The sequence below is a fragment of the Oncorhynchus mykiss genome, chromosome 19 (assembly GCF_057628025.1).
Source record: "Oncorhynchus mykiss isolate SJ-2025 chromosome 19, ASM5762802v1, whole genome shotgun sequence".
In the NCBI taxonomy this organism is placed as follows: Eukaryota; Metazoa; Chordata; class Actinopteri; order Salmoniformes; family Salmonidae; genus Oncorhynchus; species Oncorhynchus mykiss.
In genome coordinates this window covers 19,296,750-19,316,780 of record NC_143040.1, presented here as the reverse complement: position 1 = coordinate 19,316,780, position 20,031 = coordinate 19,296,750, and the positions used below count along the sequence as shown (strand labels likewise).

The window sequence follows — 20,031 nt, the reverse complement described above, 5'->3', positions numbered from 1 at the left end:
TTACGTTGAGCAATAAAAGCCCCTTTTATTCCATAGGCTTGGATCAGCACTATGCAGTTGTTGCAAGAGCACATGTTTCATTGGCTGTCCACTGGTTTTAAAAGCAATGATTGATAGGCAGCTTAAATTTATTGAAATCAACCATTATTGGGTTAAAATATTTAGATTATTCAACCGTCATCCACAACCCCTAAGGCGCAAATCACTAAATGAGAGCAGCAGTGTGATTCACATTAATGTGCTATGTAGCTATCAATAATAAGTGATCTACGGCGATACGGATACTACACCACTGCTGTCATCCTTGCCTCCAAGCGTTTATTCAAATTGGTTGCCGACAGCAGTCGCACAATTGGAAGACAGGCTTTTCTAGGCTACAGTCCAAGCTATTCCTACTCTTTTCCCACGATCCATCAAACACATTTGGTGTGTCAAGAAACCGAGAAATGTGTAATTTAACAGAGGGTCTCTATTTGTCTGCCTCTTTAGTCCAGGGTGTCGTTGCGAATGTCACACTGCGAGCCCCTGGTGAGATTAAGACTCCTACATTGATAGTTGGTTTAGGCGATTTTACAGCTAGCTAGCTACTTCACATGCTAATATTAACTTTGGTATTATTGTATGTAGCTACGTTTACTAGTTTGCTACCTAACTCGCCAGTCAGCCCATAGAGCGTTGCATGTTTTGTAGTTGACTTGAGCTGCAACAGATTTCCACATGTTGCTACCAACCTTGTAATGACAAAATAAATACTTGTTCACAAAAAAAAAACATTCCAACAGTGCTATTTAACACTGCAAATAAAAGGAATTGTGGTCTTGGGTGGATTTTTCCTTTAAAGCTGTATGGCAACGTAAGAATTGCTCTGTAAATGCTATAAACTTGATTCTTAGTCTGGAGGACAAATTGAATTGTGGAATAACAATTGTCATTAACTATAACACATTGACAAGAACTGTATAGAGACACTTTTAATTGTTGAACCGCAGAATATGAAGGTACATTGCCTTTAATTCCAGTAAATAGATTATGTATTACTTCAGATGTCCATTTTTTGATGGAGAACCAACGAACTGCAGTAGTCTGCTGCTCTCTTGTGGACAACCCACAATTTCACTTTTAAAAAACTCCACCATACTCAGGAAATGGTGTTTATTCATAAGATACTATTTTAAAATTACATGAATTGAATGACTCTTTGATAAAACACTCCTTTGGCTCCCAAAGGTAGGTGTGTGTGGGCGAGTTTGTTTTGCATAGCCCTGTGCACACGGGTGGTTGAAGATTTCACTATAGGACCAATGGTCTAATATGTAAACCCCAGTGCACCAGGCAATGCAAAACAAACTCACCCTGTGTGTGCACGCGTACGAATGACTCTGGTGGTCCACCCAGGTTGGGTCTCTAAGCCATCAGCCCAAGGGGGGGCAGTAGGGTAGGGCTACGTTCCAAATACCTACACTAACATCACTTAGAACGGAGCAATGTAGCATGGAATGCTAGTGTGGGTATTGGAGCAGCTATACAGGTGTCAGGGCTTGAGGAGGATGGGCATGGAGGTCTCTCTGATGGCGGGAGGGTTTGGTCCTTTAGTCGTCCAGGAAGAAGTAGTTCCCACTCTTCTTCTGTTCACAATCCTAGATAAACAACAGATTAGAGAGCAAATGAAATAAAATGGAGTGATGCTGAATGAAATTACTGAAAGTCAATACGTTTACTAAAGGCACAAAAGGGATGTAAATAAAAATTTAGGTTTTAAACACAGAATTTCCCTGTACCTTTATGGAATTCATCTTGTTGATCCTTGGTCGGAAGTTGTTGGGGTCTCTCCTGAACGTTATCTCCAGCTGTGATAGGAACTTGTTCATCCCTGCGAGTAAGGTCTGTGGCCTGAGAGGTCAAAAGATGACGGGCCCGTGTTAGTTGTTTAAGAGCTAAACATGGGTTCCTAACAACCCATATCTTAGCATGATTTCAGTCTGTCTTGTCATGAAAATACCACTTCGTCAGACTGGAACATCAATTTCAGTCAGGATTTGACAGTTTGCTTAAAAATCACCCAATAAGCAGTTTGAAGGAGCTAAGAGTTCCATCAAGTTAGAGGAAGAAAACAATAGCCACCACAGATAAGAACATCAGATATTAATAGCCACCACAGATAAGAACATCAGATATTAATAGCCACCACAGATAAGAACAGCCGACGTCATGCTGCTGGGTAAATCAGTGGATGAGACTCATGCCAAATGGATGGGGAGGGTTAACGTACGTGTTGGCAGCGGTGCTTCGCGAGGGAATACCGTCAAACACAATGACGCGGTCAGCCAGGTAGGTGGCCATGATGAAGTCGTGCTCCACCACAAACGCAGTCTTCTTGGCGTGGAGGATGAATCTACAAACAATGAATGTTTCAAAATCAATGGCGTCCATTAAGGTTTGGGAGGTTGTAGGGTTTCTGTATTTCCTGTCAAACAACATATTCAGGGTTTGTGAATGGTACTGCTGTGAGCAATGTACAGCACAAGGTGGATCGCTTTGCTGGAGGTAGAAGTTCACCCCACCCTAACCACAGATCTAGGATCAGAGTGTGTGTGGTTACCTTTTGATGACCTTGGCACACACGAGACGCTGCTCAGAGTCCAGGTAGGCGGAGGGCTCGTCTATCAGGTAGACATCAGCTGGTTTCCCCAGACACAGGGCCATGGCCACCCTCTGCAACTCTCCTCCAGACAGGTTCTGGACCTACAGATACAAGCAGGGGGGGTGCTCATTAGACACCAAATGGAGGAAAACAGACTGAAACAGGGAGTACCTGGACATGTCCAATAAGAAATGCTTGCTTTCATTCTCTGGTCCAGTCTGTATGGTCCATTGGGGCACCGTGTAGCAAAGTGATTTGCATCAGACATGTTTTATTCTGTTCTTAAATGGACAAGTTCAAGTAGTAGTAACGCCCCATTTCGCAACGTTGCAAAAACATTCAATGAGAACTGAACACAACCCAGAAAGCACAACTTACGTCCTGGTCGATGATGCTCTCAATCTGCATAGGCTTCATGACGTCAGTCACAAACTGGGGGTGAGTGTAGGCGTCTCGGATCTTCTCATGAAGCAGAGCCCGCACACTACCCTACAGACAGAGGACATGAGGAAGTTAGTCAGGGGCTGAGAGGCACACTACCCTACAGAGGACACGAGGAAGTTAGTCAGGGGCTGAGGGGCACACTACCCTACAGACAGAGGACATGAGGAAGTTAGTCAAGGGCTGAGAGGCACACTACCCTACAAACAGAGGACATGAGGAAGTTATTCAGGGGCTGAGAGGCACACTACCCTACAGACAGAGGACATGAGGATGTCCTCATGAGATGAGGGGCAGGTGCCTGTTAGAGGTGTGTAGTTGTCAAGGCAGTGACTGGTTGGTACCTACTTTGAATTTGGGGCTGATCTTTTGGGGTTTGTAGCTGACGTTCAGGATAGGCACTTCCCCTTTGGAAGTAATAGAAAATGTTTAGAAAAAAATGGACAGAGTGTACAAAACAATACCTAAAATTGTGTTGCACCACCCCCTTTAGCCTTCAAAACAGTCCCACTTAAATATTTTGTCTTGCCCATTCACCCTCTGCAAGGCACACATACACAATCCATGTCTCAAGGCTTAAAAATCCTTAATTAACCTGTCTCCTCCCCTTCATTTACACTGATTGAAGTGGATTTAACAAGTGACATCAATAAGGGATCATAGCTTTCACCTGGTCAGTCTATGTCATGGAAAGAGCAGGTGTTCCTAATGTTTTGTACACTCAGTGTATATTAGAGTACATGGTTCTAGCAATTAGACGATGTGAAGAGGAACTAAAATTTGTCAAATGTTATTTACCCCCTTCATCTGGTTTCAGACGGCCAGCCAGCATTCTGATGAACGTGGTTTTGCCCGTCCCTGAAAGAGAGGATTTAGAAATAACACATTATATGGAACTTGGTTGAGAAAGACACGCACACACTCCTCCCCCACCTACTCACCATTCTCTCCCAGCATGACCATGATCTCAGAGTCAGTGAACTCTCCTTCCAGGATCTCCAGGGCAAAGTCCCCCATGTTCTTCTTCATGTGGGGGTACTGGTAGTGGCACATCCTCTTGATCTCCTCCTCGTTGGCCGTCTCCGCCACCTAGTGTTGTATTACTACATTATTATGAACTGGACGGATCGAGCCCTGAATGCTGATTGGCTGAAAGACCACATTCCACAAGTAAGACAACAAATATATACTTTCTACTACTCTAACTACGTTGGTAACCAGTTTATAATACCAATAAGGCACCTCTGGGGTTCGTGGCACTGCGTTGCGTCGTGCATAAGAACAGCCCTTTGCCGTGGTATATTGGCCATATGCCACATATCCTCAGGCTTAATTGTATCACATTACCTTGAACACCAGCGATATCTCCCTGAAGCGCAGATTCTCCGTGGGCACATAGCCGTCCAGGAAGATGTTGATGCCTGGAGAAAGGAGCGGAGGCGGCCTGGGGTTAGAGGTGAAGTAGTCAAGTGAACAGGACAGGTGTGCATTGGGAAGATATCCATTGGTTGTGGTGATATGCTCCACTGACAGATTGTGAAAAGCTGTGTTACCATTTGGAGGGTAAGTGACAGAGGGGTGGTCTATGGGGTGCTGCGCTAGGCTACGGCCTTAAGGCTTTGAAATGTCTGTACCAGTTGGCTCTGCAGCAGACCCATTAGAGTTAGTCCCTAGTGGGGTCAGAGTGGGGGTTTACTGTAGCAGAGATCAAGTTGAGACAGATCTTCATTTGTCTTCACAGACTAGACTGTAGCCTGCCATGTACCGAGGATATACTTTATCCATTGATATGAATGCAAATAATAATAATAATAATAATAATAATAATAATAATAATAAAGTACACATACCAATAGCCAGGGTGTCATTGTGAATGAAGTAAGAGGGTGGTAGAGGTAGTCTTGCCTTCCCTGACTCCAAAGGCCACAGTGACCGCTCCATAAGCACTGGACACTCCTTACAGACCGCGTGGTGTTTATGGTGTAGTATGAAGTGTTTAGGGTCCTACCTTCTCTAACTCCAAAGGGCATAGTGACCACTCCATAGGCGCTGGGCACTCCGTACAGACAGCAGATGAAGTCAGACAGGTAGTCCAGCACACTCAGGTCGTGTTCCACCACTATGATGTATCTGGGAGAGTGGACAAAATAAGAGTCAAGAGTCTACAAGACAAGAAAAAGCTGATGGAAGAACAGTGGATAATGTTCAAGTAGGCATAAAACCAAAAGTAAACCAAGTGAAATAGGGCGGAACAACCAGGTTGGTGTTTACTAGGAATATAGCAGTACTGCCTGAATTTGTCCAATGAGAAACTATGTTTTTTCTTTTTCCGTTGCAAAACGCTTTGCTACTGTATGCCCTTTTGAACAGGACCCAGGTCTCTAGTGAGAGCATCATGTAATGTAACAGACCTGTCTGGGGAGATGAGGGAGCGGATGGTGACGGCAGCTCTTAGACGTTGCTTAACATCCAGGTAACTGGACGGCTCGTCAAACATGAAGCTGGAAGGAACCACATAAAGAGAGCCGTGTTAAGAACCACAACATATTCAGTCTTGGACGGCTTCCACTGAAGCTGGTGCTGTTGACTTACATGTCTGCTCTCTGGATGCAGACCACAGCGATGGCAAAGCGCTGCAGCTCTCCTCCTGATAGGTCCTCCACATTCCTCTCCCTGAGATGAGTCAGATCTGGGACAGGAGACATTAAATAAACAGCTGGCCAAATTGTATATTTTACTGACAACTTGACTGTAGAAGTGGGTCAAGTAGAGGTCGACCGATTAATCGGAATGGGTGATTAATTAGGGCCGATTTCAAGTTTTCATAACAATCGGTAATCGGCATTTTTGGACACCGATTATGGCCAATTACATTGCACTCCACGAGGAGACTGCGTGGCAGGCCGACTACCTGTTACGCGAGTGCAGCAAGGAGCCACGGTAAGTTGCTAGCTAGCATTAAAGTTATCTTATTAAAAAGAACAATCAATCTTAATATAGTCACTAGTTAACTACACATGGTTGATGACATTACTAGTGTATCTAGCTTGTCCTGCGTTGCATATAATCGATATGGTGCCTGTTGATTAAATGATAAATTACAGCCTATTTCCCCAATGGGTGATTTAACAAGCGCATTCGCGAAAAAAGCACTGTCGTTGCACCAATGTGTACCTAAACATAAACGCCTTTCTTAAAATCTGTATATTTTTTTTAACCTGCATATTTAGTTAACATTTCCTGCTAACATGAATTTATTTTTAACTAGGGAAATTGTGTCACTTCTCTTGCGTTCTGTGCAAGCAGAGTCAGGGTATATGCAGCAGTTTGGGCTGCCTGGCTCGTTGCGAACTGTGTGAAGACAATTTCTTCCTAACAAATACCGTAATTAATTTGCCAGAATTGTACATGAATATGACATAACATTGAAGGTTGTGTAATGTAACAGCAATATTTAGACTTAGGGATGCCACCCGTTAGATAAAATGCTTAACGGTTCCGTATTTCACTGAAAGAATAAACATTTTGTTTTTGAAATTATAGTTTACGGATTTGACCACATTAATGACCTAAAGCTCGTATTTCTGTGTGTTATTACATTATAATGAAGTCAATGATTTGATAGAGCAGTCTGACTGAGCGGTGGTAGGCAGCAGAAGGCTCGTAAGCATTCATTCAAACAGCACATTCCTGCATTTGCCAGCAGCTCTTCGCTGTGCTTCAAGCATTGCGCTGTTTATGACTTCAAGCCTATCAACTCCCGAGATTAGGCTGGCAATACTAAACATCCAATAGTCAAAGGTATATGAAATACAAATGGTATAGAGCGAAAGAGTCCTATAATAAGTACTTCTTACCTGGGAATACTAAAGACTTGTGTTAAAAGAAACTTAAACGTTAGCTTTTTTACATGGCACATATTGCACTTTTACTTCTCCAACACATTTTTGCATTATTTAAACCAAATTGAACAGGGTTCATTATTTATTTGAGACTAAATTGATTTTATTGATGTATTTATATTATGTTAAAATAGTGTTCATTCAGTAATGCTGTAATGTAATAATAAAATAATAAAAATATATATATATATATATATATAATTTTTAAAAACGGACGATTAATCGGGATCGGCTTTTTTTGGTCCTCCAATAATCGGTATTGGCGTTGAAAAATCATAATCGGTCGACCTCTAGTCAAAAGGATTTTTAAAAAAAACATAAATGGAAAGAGTTGGGATTACATATACACAAATTATAGACAAGAAGAGAAAAGACAAGGTGAGAAACCAATCTAAACTTACCAAGCTGCTCACAGACGATGGTCTCAGTCTTGGAGTCGTCTTTCCTGCTCAGAATGGAGCCCACAGTCCCCTAGTGGCAGAACACAGCACTACTGTTAGCCCGTCAGACAACAGATCTGTGTATCTGGAACGCACCAATTCTATCCCCGCATTAATTTCTACAGGTCTGAACCCACACCCACAGGCTTGACTGACCTTGACAGTCTTGGGGATCTGGTCAACGTACTGGGGCTTGACGATGGCTTTCAGGTCATCCTCTAGGATCTTGGTAAAGTAGTTCTGGAGCTCAGAGCCACGGAAGTAGGTCAGGATCTCCTGCCAGTCTGGTGGAGCCTGGTGGAGGAACGGGAGAGAATTGAGCTTTTGAAACTAGGGGTAAGAGCGATGGTAACACAGCACAGTCTTTTAGTAACTAGTTGCATTTCAGTCATTTAGCTGACATTGTAAGGTCATTCTGCTGACATAATTATGCAGAGGGACTTAAGTGACCCTTTAAACATTGTAAAGCTAGATAATAATGTATTAGACATCTGGCTACATTCTCTACAAGGCTGTGTCATAAAACTAATAGTTACACACTTACATCGAACTTCCCCAAGTTAGGCTTCTGTTTTCCAGCCAGAATTTTCAGCGCCGTAGATTTCCCGATTCCGTTGGTGCCCACAAGTCCCAGAACCTCTCCAGGTCTGGGAATGGGTAATCTGGAATGGAATATGGCACAAGTACAGTCCATGGATTCAAGAGAAACAAACACTCATTGAGATTAGGCCTACAGGTCTATGAGACAAACACAGCTCTCTTTACCTTGAAAAGTAACCCACCTATGCAACTTGAAGGAGTTGGCACAGTATCTGTGAGTTGTCTCTTTCTCGAGGTTGCTTGGCAAGTTGACAATAGACAAGGCCCCAAATGGACATTTCTGGAATAAAAATAAATAAGTCAGTGCTAAGTAATCAGGACTGAAGGAAAATGCATAAAGAAAAAACTACTCGTCCACATCTCCTATCAATAGCGTGTCAGTCATTTTGTTACGATTTTACCTTGACACAGATGCCACAACCGATACAGAGCGATTCGGAAATCCACACAATTTTGCTCTGAGCTGTGACTTCTATGCACAGTTTGCCTGCAAGACAAAACGATTACAAAGACGAATGACAATTGAGTCTTGAAAAAAGTCAACATGGACCATTTCAACTGTACATAACTTGAGGTATTATCATTTAGGCTACTGCCTCAAGACCGGAGGAATTAGTTATAGTGTATGTGTCAGTGATATTATAATAGGCCTAGATTCTCAAGTACAAGGTTCAGCACAGTAGGAAAGGATGCAACACAAGTCTTACCCATCCGAACCACAGGGCAGCTCTTCTTGCACTCTTGCCTGCATTTCTTTGGCTTGCATTTGTCATGATTCACAATGGCGATTCTGGTGTTTTTCTCCGACATTCTGCCTGCCTCTTGTCAATTCTTGGCGGCGCAGAATCCCTCCCCAGAGTACTGCGATACAGAGATATGAGAGTTTAGATCAGACAAGGGTTAGGCCTGTAGCGTCTGCAGAGACAGTGAGTCAGATTAATAACAGTTTGGATGAATGAATACAGAAATGGCCTGTAAATTACTATTTGTATTTATTATGGATTTCCATTAGCTGCTGCCAAGGCAGTAACTACTCATCCTGGGGTCCAGCAAAATTAAGGCAGTTATACAATTTTAAAAACATTACAATACATTCACAACAGATTTCACAACACATTAAGTGTGTGCCCCAAATCTGGGTGAGGCAAGAGAGAAGAATGTATCTAGTTATTTCTCTCTCGTATCCATCTCCCACTTCGAGACAAGCAAGCAAGATGGATAACGTTATAACTTAGTAGGTACAATTAGATAACGAGTAACAATGAAACAATGATAGCGATTAGCAAAGAGACAGAGACTAGCTGAGCAGTGCGTATGCCACTGACAGTTTAGCTAGCTACATTAGCAAGTTTGTCAACTAACACTTAGTTTACCCTAGCTAGCTACGTTACCCTAACGGTCACTTCATCCAAATCAGCTGGCAGGCGACACTGTTGGCTATACAAACTAGCTAGCCAGCGTACTAGTATCAGTGATCTATAATTAAACACGTGGTAATTTAAGTGTCAGTTATAAACTATCAAATGAACGAACAGCTGTCATGTGAAAACAGATGCGGCTATGATACACTAGCTAGCAAGCTAACGTTAGCTAGCTAATTGGCTAACGAACAGTGCTGACGTTTAAGCTAGCTCTGTTAGCTAGCCAGCTGGAAAAGCAGCCCATTAAAATATTATTTGACAAGTTTGTCATTAATATAATTTATATATCAATCCAACTCACCCAGAAACACCCGAAGAGTGTTCTCGGCCTCCAGGTATGATATTTTTGGTTTTAAAGTGTCGTTTTACTACGGTGTTTTATTAAACAACGTGTTCTCAACAGGGACAGAACGCCGGGAGAAAAATGGCGCTCCCATGCGTAAAGTTTAGCGACGTCCAGCAATGCGTCGCTGTGACGTAGGTATCTACGAGAATAAAAAGTGGGAATAGGTTATTTGAGGTGATGGCAACGCAGAACTATTAGACATTCATAAAAATAAATTGAAGTGTATGATCAGAAATGTTTAATTGAATTTGTGAGGCCTTCAATGTAAACTCAAATTGATGTATAATTTTACCTCTGTAAAATACAATGGCTTAATTTAATAAATGAAAGTGTGCCAATGGGTTCACCATGCCATCAAATGAATAAAAGGGAAATATGTTACTTATCGAAAACAAGTTATTTTAACTACATAGGCCCATTGATGCTAAGATGTTTAGAAATATGAATCATAATTTAAGGCATCTCTGGCTGCAGTGCAACTGGTGTCTTCAATGTCGTGGCACATACTGTATCAGAATGCAGAATGAGACAAAGTGAGTATCCTTAAACCACCATAGGCCTACTCAAATCAGACCAAATTTAATTTAATTGGTCACATACATATATTTAGCAGATGTTATTGCGAGTCTAGCGAAACGTTTGTGTTCTTAGCTCCAACAGTGCAGAATATCTAAAAACATACACAACAATACACACATCTAAAACTAAATGAATGGAATTAAGAAATATTGAAATATTAGGATGAGCAATGTCAGAATCCTGAGTATATGACCAAAAGTATGTGGACACCTGCTAGTCAAACATCTCATTCCAAAATCATGGAATGAGATGGTCCCCTCTTTGCTGCTATAACAGCCTTCACTCTTCTGGGAAGGAAAGTGGATACCAAGTCAGTTGTACAACTGAATTCTTTCAACTGAAATGTGTCTTCCGCATTTAACCAGACCTCTCTGAATCAGAGAGGTGCGGGGGGCTGCCTTAATAGACATCCATGTCTTCAGCACCCGGGGAACAGGGGCAGAACAACATACAGTGCCTTGCGAAAGTATTCGGCCCCCTTGAACTTTGCGACCTTTTGCCACATTTCAGGCTTCAAACATAAAGATATAAAACTGTATTTTTTTGTGAAGAATCAACAACAAGTGGGACACAATCATGAAGTGGAACGACATTTATTGGATATTTCAAACTTCTTTAACAAAAATTGGGCGTGCAAAATTATTCAGCCCCCTTAAGTTAATACTTTGTAGCGCCACCTTTTGCTGCGATTACAGCTGTAAGTGTCGCTTGGGGTATGTCTCTATCAGTTTTGCACATCGAGAGACTGACATTTTTTCCCATTACTCCTTGCAAAACAGCTCGAGCTCAGTGAGGTTGGATGGAGAGCATTTGTGAACAGCAGTTTTCAGTTCTTTCCACAGATTCTCGATTGGATTCAGGTCTGGACTTTGACTTGGCCATTCTAACACCTGGATATGTTTATTTTTGAACCATTCCATTGTAGATTTTGCTTTATGTTTTGGATCATTGTCTTGTTGGAAGACAAATCTCAGTCCCAGTCTCAGGTCTTTTGCAGACTCCATCAGGTTTTCTTCCAGAATGGTCCTGTATTTGGCTCCATCCATCTTCCCATCAATTTTAACTATCTTCCCTGTCCCTGCTGAAGAAAAGCAGGCCCAAACCATGATGCTGCCACCACCATGTTTGACAGTGGGGATGGTGTGTTCAGCTGTGTTGCTTTTACGCCAAACATAACGTTTTGCATTGTTGCCAAAAAGTTCAATTTTGGTTTCATCTGACCAGAGCACCTTCTTCCACATGTTTGGTGTGTCTCCCAGGTGGCTTGTGGCAAACTTTAAACGACACTTTTTATGGATATCTTTAAGAAATGGCTTTCTTCTTGCCACTCTTCCATAAAGGCCAGATTTGTGCAATATACGACTGATTGTTGTCCTATGGACAGAGTCTCCCACCTCAGCTGTAGATCTCTGCAGTTCATCCAGAGTGATCATGGGCCTCTTGGCTGCATCTCTGATCAGTCTTCTCCTTGTATGAGCTGAAAGTATAGAGGGACGGCCAGGTCTTGGTAGATTTGCAGTGGTCTGATACTCCTTCCATTTCAATATTATCGCTTGCACAGTGCTCCTTGGGATGTTTAAAGCTTGGGAAATCTTTTTGTATCCAAATCCGGCTTTAAACTTCTTCACAACAGTATCTCGGACCTGCCTAGTGTGTTCCTTGTTCTTCATGATGCTCTCTGCGCTTTTAACGGACCTCTGAGACTATCACAGTGCAGGTGCATTTATACGGAGACTTGATTACACACAGGTGGATTGTATTTATCATCATTAGTTATTTAGGTCAACATTGGATCATTCAGAGATCCTCACTGAACTTCTGGAGAGAGTTTGCTGCACTGAAAGTAAAGGGGCTGAATAATTTTGCACGCCCAATTTTTCAGTTTTTGATTTGTTAAAAAAGTTTGAAATATCCAATAAATGTCGTTCCACTTCATGATTGTGTCCCACTTGTTGTTGATTCTTCACAAATTCTTCACAGTTCGGGGATTCAATTCAGCAATCTTTCGGTTACTGGCCCAATGCTCTAACCACTAGGCTACCTGCTGCTAGATGTTGGAACATTTCTGCGGGGGACTTGCCTCCATTCAACCACAAGAGCATTAGTGAGGTCGGCACTGATGTTGAGCAATTAGGCCTAGCTCGCAATAGGCATTCCAATTCATCCCAAAGTTGTTCGATGGGGTTTAGGTCAGGGCTCTGTGCAGGCCAGTCAAGTTATTCCATGCAAATCTTGACAAACGATTTCTGTATGAACCTTGCTTCGTGCACAGGGGCATTGTCATGCTGAAACAGGAAAGGGCCTTATCCAAACTGTTACCACAAAGTTGGAAGCACAGCATGGTCTATAATGCCATTGTATGATGTAGCATTAAGATTTCCATTCACTGGATCTAAGGGGCCTAGCCCAAAACATGAAAAAGAGCCCCAGACCATTATTCCTTCTCCACCAAACTTTACAGTTGGCACTATGCATTGGGGCAGGTAGCGACAGATTTGTCCGTCGGACTGCCAGATGTTGAAGCGTATATTTGTATAACTCTAGAGAATGTGTTTCCACTTCTCCAGAGTCCAATGGTGGCGAACGTTAAACCACTCCAGCCAACGCTTGGCATTGGGCATGGTGATCTTAGGCTTGTGTGCGGCTGCTCGGCCATGGAAATCCATTTCATGAAACTCCAGATGAACAGTTATTGTGCTGACGTTGCTTCCAGGGGAAGTTTGAAACTCTGTAGTGAGTGTTGCAATTGAGGACAGATGATTTTGACGCGCTACGCTCTTCAGCACTCGGCGGTCCCGTTCTGTGAGCTTGTGTGGGCTACCACTTTGCGGCTGAGCCATTGTTGCTCATAGACGTTTCCACTTCACAATAACAGCACTTAGAGTTGAACAGGGCAGCTAAAGCAAGGCAGACATTTGACTGACTTGTTGGAAAGGTGGCATCCTATGATGGTGAAAGTCACTGAGCTCTTCAGTAAGGCCATTTTACTGCCAACTTGTGTCTATGGAGATTGCATGGCTGTGCGCTTGATTTTATACACCTGTCAGCAACGGGTTTGGCTGAAATAATATACATTTTGGACAGTATGTGGATAGAATATTTAGTAAATCTGAGAATACTGTCACGTTCTGACCTCTATTTCCTTTGTTTTGTATGTAGTTAGTATGGTCAGGGTGTGAGTTGGGTGGGCAGTCTATGTTTGTTTTTCTATGATTTGGGTATTTCTATGTTTCGGCCTAGTATGGTTCTCAATCAGAGGCAGGTGTCATTAGTTGTCTCTGATTGAGAATCATACTTAGGTAGCCTGGGTGTCACTGTGTGTTTGTGGGTGATTGTTCCTGTCACTGTGTTTGTTGTCACAGGATAGGACTGTTTTGCGGTTTCACATTTCTTGTTTTTGTTAGTTTGTTCATGTGAAGTTATTTATTAAAAACATGAATCAAAACAACCACGCTGCGCTTTGGTCCGCCTCTCGTACAGACGAACGTCATTACAGAATCACACCCCAACAGGACCAAGCGGCGTGGTAACGGGCAACGGCAAGAGGAGCAGCAGGAGAAGCAACAGAGGCAGCAGCAACAGGAGCAGCAGCAGCAGCAGTGGGAGAGGCTGCACTATTTGGAGAAATGGACATGGGAGGAAGATTTGGATGGTAAAGGACCCTGGGCTCAGCCAGGAGAATATCGCCGCCCCAAGGAAGAACGGGAGGCGGCGAAAGCGGAGAGGCGCCGGTATGAGGAGGCAGCGCGGCGTCGTGGATGGAAGCCTGAGAGTCAGCCCCAAAAATGTCTTGGGGGGGGGGGCTAACAGGGAGTATGGCTACGCCAGGTAGGAGACCTGAGCCAACTTCCTGTGGTTACCGGGGGGCTAGAGAGACCGGGCAGGCACCGTGTTATGCTGTGGAGCGCACGGTGTCCCCAGTGCGGGTGCACAGCCCGGTGCGGTACATTCCAGCTCCGCGTATCGGCCGGGCTAGAGTGGGCATCGAGCCAAGTGCCATGAAGCCGGCTCTACGCATCTGGTCTCCAGTGCGTCTCCTTGGGCCGGCTTACATGGCACCAGCCTTGCGCACGGTGTCCCCGGTTTGCCTGCATAGCCCAGTGCGGGCTATTCCACCTCGCTGCACTGGCAGGGCGACCGGGACCATTCAACCGGGTAAGGTTGGGCAGGCTCGGTGCTCAAGAGCTCCAGTGCGCCTGCACGGCCCGGTCTATCCGTCACCACCTCCACACACCAGCCCTCCGGTGGCAGCCCCCCGTACTAGGCTGTCTCTCCGGCCCATCCTTACAGGGGCTCCCTCCTCTCCAGCGCTGCCGGAGTCTCCCGCCTCTCCGGCGCTACCAGAGCCTTCCTCCTGTCCAGCGCTGCCGGAGTCTCCCGCCTGTTCGGTGCTACAAGAGCTACTCAGTCCGGCGCTTCCAGAGCCTTCCTCCTCTCCAGCGCCGCCAGTGCCGCCCGTCTGCCCAGCGCCGCCAGTGCCGCCCGTCTGCCCAGCGCCGCCAGTGCCGCCCGTCTGCCCAGCGCCGCCAGTGCCGCCCGTCTGCCAGGAGCCGCCAGTGCCGCCCGTCTGCCAGGAGCCGCCAGTGCCGCCCGTCTGCCAGGAGCCGCCAGTGCCGCCCGTCTGCCAGGAGCCGCCAGTGCCGCCCGTCTGCCAGGAGCCGCCAGTGCCGCCCGTCTGCCAGGAGCCGCCAGTGCCGCCCGTCTGCCAGGGGCCGCCAGTGCCGCCCGTCAGCCAGGGGCCGCCAGTGCCGCCCGTCAGCCAGGGGCCGCCAGTGCCGCCCGTCAGCCAGGGGCCGCCAGTGCCGCCAGTCAGCCAGGGGCCGCCAGTCAGCCAGGGGCCGCCAGTGCCGCCAGTCAGCCAGGGGCCGCCAGTGCCGCCAGTCAGCCAGGGGCCGCCAGTAAGCCAGGGGCCGCCAGTCAGCCAGGGGCCGCCAGTAAGCCAGGGGCCGCCAGTGCCGCCAGTCAGCCAGGGGCCGCCCGAGCAGCTGCCCCTCTGTCCCGAGCAGCTGCCGCCCCTCTGTCCCGAGCTGCTTCCGCCCCTCTGTCCCGAGCTGCTGCCGCCCCTCTGTCCCGAGCAGCTGCCGCCCCTCTGTCCCGAGCAGCTGCCGCCCCTCTGTCCCGAGCAGCTGCCGCCCCTCTGTCCCGAGCAGCTGCCGCCCCTCTGTCCCGAGCAGCTGCCGCCCCTCTGTCCCGAGCAGCTGCCGTCCCTCTGTCCCGAGCTGCTATCGCCCCTCTGTCCCAAGCTGCTGCCGCCCCTCTGTCCCGAGCAGTTGTCCCTCTGTCCCGAGCAGCTGCTTCACCTCTGTCCCGAGCTGCCCCTCTGTCCCAAGCAGCCCCTCTGTCCAGTTGGGTCATTGAGAAGGGTGGCCATGGTGAGAAAGCCACGGAGGCGGACAATAAGGCGGACTAAGACAATGGTGAAGTGGGGTCCGCGTCCCGCGCCAGAGCCGCCACCGCGGACAGACGCCCACCCAGACCCTCCCCTATAGGTCAAGGTTTTTCTATGATTTGGGTATTTCTATGTTTCGGCCTAGTATGGTTCTCAATCAGAGGCAGGTGTTATTAGTTGTCTCTGATTGAGAATCATACTTAGGTAGCCTGGGTGTCACTGTGTGTTTGTGGGTGATTGTTCCTGTCACTGTGTTTGTTGTCACAGGATAGGACTGTTTTGCGGTTTCACATTTCTTGTTTTTGTTAGTTTGTTCATGTGAAGTTATTTATTAAAAACATGAATCAAAACAACTACGCTGCGCTTTGGTCCGCCTCTCGTACAGACGAACGTCATTACAAATACTATATGTAAAGCAATAGTTAAATAGGATGGCCTTGACTAGAATACAGTATATACCTATGAAATGGGTATATAAATACCCAGTACCCATATAAGTGACCAGTGTGACCATGTCTATGTACATAGGGCAGCAGCCTCTAAGGTGCAGGACTGAGTTACCGGGTGGTAGCCGGCTAGTGACAGTGACTAAGTTCAGGGAAGGGTACTGTGGGGAGGCCGGATAGTGATGGCTGTTAAATAACAGTCTAATGGCCTTGAGATAAAATATGTTTTTCAGTCTCTTCGTCCCAGTTTTGATGCACCTTTACTAACCTCACCTTCTGGATGATAGCGGGGTTAACAGTCAGTGGCTCGGGTGGCTGAGGTCATTGATGATCTTCTTGGCCTTCCTGACACCGGGTCCTGGAGGGCAGACAGTGTGCCTCCAGTGATGCATTGGGAAGACCGCACCAGCCTTATTCAACTAATAAAAGACTGGACGATCTGACCAGAGAGGTCCAGGACCTGAAGAACAGCTTGCAGTTCTCCCAGGGTCAGCTCGATGAGTTGAAACAGGAGAACGGCAAGATGACAGCAATCTGTAAGTCATTGAGAGAGGACATCAGTTCTGTATGTGAATCCTTGAATCCATGAAAACATTGACGGATAAATCTCAAGGGACAATCAATGCGGAATAACATGGTTGTGGACGCAATTGCAGAATCTCCACATGAGACCTGGACGGAGTCTGAGGACAAAGTGAGGGAAATGATCTCTGAGAAATTGAAGATGGACCACAGGAAGATTGAAGTGGAGTGCGCCCACAGGACTGGAAAACCCACTACCAGCGTAAGTGACAGGCCCAGGCCAATAGTGGTCAAGTTCCTGAGGTTCAAGGAGAAGGTAGCTGTTCTGGAAAGTGCCAAGAATTTGGGAGGAACATATACTGTATCTTCCTCAACGAGGACTATCCTGAAGCTGTGCACCAGAAGAGGAAATAACTTTTCCCAGTCATGAAAGATGCCAGAGCGCGTGGGGACATTGCTTACATCTGCTATGACAGGCTCATTGTCCACCCTCCCTCCCAGAAGTCTGGAAGGGATGAGAGAGCCAAGCCTATGGGTTCGTAGTTTCAACCCCACAGCACACACACAGCACACACACACCAATTGATTAATGGACCGTTGAATGTATATTCTTTCCTCTTGCTTTGTTTGCTCTTTTCCATATTATGTCTATCTCTAATAAGCTACACAGGAAAGGGCTGAAAATAGCCCATATTAATATATGTGGCCTTAGAAATAAGGTTAAGGAAATCAATAACTTGCTAACATCAGATAACATTATTAAATTAGCCGTTTCTGAGACTCAGATAATTCATTTGATGATACAGCAGTTGCAATACAAGGATATAACATCTATAGAAGAGACAGGAATGCTCATGGGGGAGGTGTTGCTGTATATATTCAGAGCCATATCCCTGTAATGCTTAGAGAAGATCTTATGTCAAGTGTTATTGAACTGTTGTGGTTGCAGGTTCACATGGCACATCTAAAGCCTTTTCTTTTGGGGTTTTGCTTTAGGCCACCAAGTGCTAACAGTCAGTAACTAAATAATATGTGTGAAATGCTTGATAGTGTATGTGATGTAAACAGAAAGATATACCTTTTTGGGGACCTGAATATTGACAGGTTTTCATCAAGCTGTCCACTCAAGAGGAAGCTTCTCACTGTAACCAGTGCCTGTAATCTGGTTCAGGTTATTAATCAACCTACCAGGGTGTTTACAAACACTACAGGAACAACATCATGTATCACATGTGTACCGTCACGGCTGTTGGAAGGACTAGACCAAGGTGCAGCATGGTAAGCATACATTTTCTCTTTATTCAAAAATGATGCCAACAAAACGAAGAACAAAAACCAAACCGTGAAGCTTTGGGCTATGTGCACAAATACTTATTTTCCACCATAATTTGCAAATAAATTCATAAAAAATCCTACAATGTGATTTATTTTTCTCACTTTGTCTGTCATAGTTGAAGTGTACCTATGATGAAAATGACAGGCCTCTCTCATCTTTTTAAGTGGGAGAACTTGCACAATTGGTGGCTGACTAAATACTTTTTTGCCCCACTGTAAGTATGGTTCTCAATCAGAGACAACGATAAGACAGCTGTCCCTGATTGAGAACCATACCAGGCCAAGACATAGAAATATAACATAGAAAAAAGAACATAGACTACCCACCCCAACTCACGCCCTGACCAACCTAACACAAAGACATAAAAATAAACTAAGGTCAGAACGTGACAATACCCTCCCCCCAAAGGTGCAGACTCCGGCCGCAAAACCTGAACCTATAGGGGACGGTCTGGGTGGGCGTCTGTCCGCGGTGGCGGCTCTGGAGCGGGACGTGGACCCCACTCCACCATTATCTTGGCCCACTTAAGTGGCGCCCTTGGTGCGGCGACCCTCGCCACCAACCTCGGACTGGGGACCCCTAAAGCAGGCCCCGAATGGACGGGAGATTCCGGCAGCACCGGACAGGCGGGAGACTCCGGCAGCGCCGGAGTAAAGGGCGATTCCGGCAGCGCCGGAGTGAAGGGCGGCTCCAGCAGCTCCGGAGTGAAGGGCGGCTCCTGACTGATGGGCGGCTCTGGCAGCTCCTGACTGACGGGCGGCTCTGGCCGCTCAGGACAGACGGGCGGCTCTGGCAGCTCAGGACAGACGGGCGGCTCTGGCCTGCCGAGGCGCACTGTAGGCCTGGTGTGTGGTGCCGGCACTGGTGGCACAGGGCTGGGGACACGCACCTCAGGGCGAGTGCGGGGAGGAGGCACAGGATACACTGGGCCGTGGAGGCGCACTGTCGGTCTCGAGCGCAGAGCTGGCCCCACCCGTTCTGGCTGGATGCCAGCTTCCCCCCGGCAAATTGGGGACGCTGGCACCGAGCATACCGGCCTGTGAATACTCAGCCTCGGTACCGTGCACATCACCCCATAGCACGGGCCTGACTAGTCCCATGCTCGCCACGGTAAGCACGGGGAGTTGGCTCAGGTCTGCTTCCTGACTCTGCCAAACATTTTTTGGGGATGTCTCTCGGGCTTCCTTGCCAGCCGTGTTCCCACATACCGCTGGTTCCTTTCTCCGGCTGCCTCTGCTCTCCTAGCTGCCTCCACCTGTTCCCATGGAAGGTGATCCCTTCCCGCCAGGATCTCCTCTTGTAGACTCTCTTGCCATCCAGAACTTCCTCCCATGTCCAGGAGTCCACCTTACCATGCTGCTTGGTCCGTTGGTGGTGGGAAGTTCTGTCACGGCTGTTGGAAGGACTGGACCAAGGTGCAGCATGGTAAACATTTTCTCTTTATTCAAAAATGACAGCCGACAAAACGAAGAACAAAAACCAAACCATGAAGCTTTGGGCTATGTGCCATGAACAAAGACAAAGTTAACTTCCCACAAAACAGTTGGGGGAAAAGAGTACCTAAGTATGGTTCTCAATCAGAGACAACGATAGACAGCTGTGCCTGATTGAGAACCATACCAGGCCAAGACATAGACATATAACATAGAAAAAAGAACATAGACTACCCACCCCAACACACTCCCTGACCAACCTAACACAAATACATAAAAAGAAACTAACATGACATGTACTAATACTGTAAAACTTTGTTCTAAAGCTGTATCCGTACCCATTGGATGCAGTGATCACAATATAGTGACTATATCCAGGAAAGCCAAAGTTCCAAAAGCTGGGCCTAAAATAGTGTAAAGAGATCATACAAAAGATTTTGCTGTGACTCTTATGTGGATGCTGTTAAAAATATTTGTTGGTCTGATGTGATTAATGACCAAAGGCTCGTATTTCTGTGTGTTATTGTGTTATAAT

General features: G+C 46.1%; 1 protein-coding gene across 1 annotated transcript; it reads right to left on the bottom strand.

Moving 5' to 3' along the window:
- Positions 1-956: 956 nt before the first annotated feature.
- Positions 957-9,931, bottom strand: LOC110497365 (ATP-binding cassette sub-family E member 1). Its single transcript, XM_021573433.3, has 19 exons — positions 9,747-9,931; positions 8,732-8,885; positions 8,426-8,511; positions 8,207-8,304; positions 7,969-8,086; positions 7,581-7,718; positions 7,386-7,455; positions 5,675-5,771; positions 5,494-5,583; positions 5,091-5,212; positions 4,430-4,503; positions 4,024-4,171; positions 3,881-3,940; positions 3,431-3,489; positions 3,020-3,130; positions 2,600-2,742; positions 2,270-2,392; positions 1,779-1,890; positions 957-1,637 (listed from the first exon to the last, which is right to left on the bottom strand). The coding sequence occupies exons 2-19, from the start codon at positions 8,832-8,834 to the stop codon at positions 1,590-1,592; spliced, it is 1,800 nt and encodes a 599-aa protein (XP_021429108.1). The 5' UTR covers positions 8,835-8,885; positions 9,747-9,931; the 3' UTR covers positions 957-1,589.
- Positions 9,932-20,031: the final 10,100 nt, after the last annotated feature.